The sequence below is a fragment of the Pteropus vampyrus genome, unplaced genomic scaffold, assembly GCF_000151845.1.
Source record: "Pteropus vampyrus isolate Shadow unplaced genomic scaffold, Pvam_2.0 Scaffold1000001593, whole genome shotgun sequence".
Lineage (NCBI taxonomy): Eukaryota > Metazoa > Chordata > Mammalia > Chiroptera > Pteropodidae > Pteropus > Pteropus vampyrus.
In genome coordinates, this window is record NW_011915995.1 from 1 (window position 1) to 1,449 (window position 1,449).

The window sequence follows — 1,449 nt, forward strand, 5'->3', positions numbered from 1 at the left end:
TCTGCCGTGGGCACAGTCACTCCGTTGCCTGTCTACTGCACGCGCCTCATTCCCTCCGAGGGTGGCTCCGTGTCCTCCCAACATAGGACACTCAGTCGCCTGAGCAAGGTGCTAGGGTGGCCCCAGGCTCTCAGCAGCGGGGCTGTGCGGGCCACCGCCCTTCCTTCCTGCATGATGCAGCCGCCCTCACTGTGGACACCTTGCTGGGGGGCTCTGCCCGAGGACCCTCTCCTGCCCCCCTCGCCTCCCCCATGAAATGGCCCGAGCTCCTGCCGGTTCAGTGGGCACAGCCCGCAGGTCCGGGGAGCGCCCTGGGTTCCGCGTGGGGCGGACTCCTGGCCCCCGGCCCTGCGTGGGCTCTGACAGCTCCTCGTCACTTCTCCCGCTCCAGCAGCCCCCTGGGGGACCGCAGAAGTTGGTCCGCATCGTCAGTGTGGACAGAACCAAGGCCAGCCCCCTGTGTTCATCCTTTGACGGGGCCCAGTTGGACCCCAGCAGGCCGGAAGGTGAGGCAGGCGGGGCTGCGGGTCCGCCAGCTTGGCTGGGGTGTCGCCGGTCCCTGGGGCCAGGGCCCATAAGGAGCAGAACTGACGTCTCCGTACCACACGACTGTGCTGTCCTCCCTGTCGTGACCTGCCCGGTGGACATCCAGAGCCACCGGCACAGTTAGGGGACAGCAGTGCCCTCAGAATAGCAACGATGGGACACTACCCAACACCCACCGCCACACAGACCAGTGGAGGCCTCCGGCCGCGCTGGGGCGGTTGTGTGGGCGCGAGGCCGGGACCGGAGGTTGGCAGGGGGAAGCGTGAGAGGCAGTGGACGCAGAGGAAGCTAAATCGATTGGCGTTTATTTCCTCTTCTTGGAAGTTTTTTGGGGTGTGTAATGTAAGAGGGCTGCTGAAAACTGAGCACAGCCTACACGAGGGAGAGGAGGGCGGGGACGCAGGAGGGAGGGGGTGTGGGGCTGGGCGGGGGGCTGGCCACACGGAGGGAGAGAGCTGGCTTCCTCTGTCCGCCCTCCGCCCTCCGCCCTGCGGGCCACGCAAGCCGCGGTCGATCCACAGATCACAGAGGACAACCCGGCTCCGCGATCGGAGGGCCCGCCCAGCCAGGGTGGTGTGGACCCTGGGTCCCCGTGCTGGGCCCGGTGTGCCCCGTATTCCTGTAGGTGCCAGGGCTGTGGACGGGCACAACATAGTCCCTCCTGGGGAGCAGCTCAGGAGAGCTGACGGGCGGGGGCCGGCCGCCTGACACTGGCCGCTGTCCCTGTCCTCCGCAGGCCCCTCCGCCGGCTGCTTCTGGGCCGAGAGCTGCATCACCCTGGTGCCCTACACGCTGGTGCACCCCCGCAGGCCCAGCCGGCCCCGGCCCGTGCTCTTCGTGCCCAGGCTGCTCAGGGAAGATCCTGAGTGAGAAGCTGTGCCTCCTCCAAGGGTTCAGAAATGC

At 67.6% G+C, this 1,449-nt stretch overlaps 1 protein-coding gene across 1 annotated transcript; it reads left to right on the forward strand.

The window, feature by feature from the left end:
- Window positions 1-119: 119 nt before the first annotated feature.
- On the forward strand, window positions 120-1,443 carry LOC111735469 (caspase recruitment domain-containing protein 14-like). The gene is made up of 2 exons (XM_023526970.1): window positions 120-506; window positions 1,283-1,443. The coding sequence occupies exons 1-2, from the start codon at window positions 257-259 to the stop codon at window positions 1,414-1,416; spliced, it is 384 nt and encodes a 127-aa protein (XP_023382738.1). The 5' UTR covers window positions 120-256; the 3' UTR covers window positions 1,417-1,443.
- Window positions 1,444-1,449: the final 6 nt, after the last annotated feature.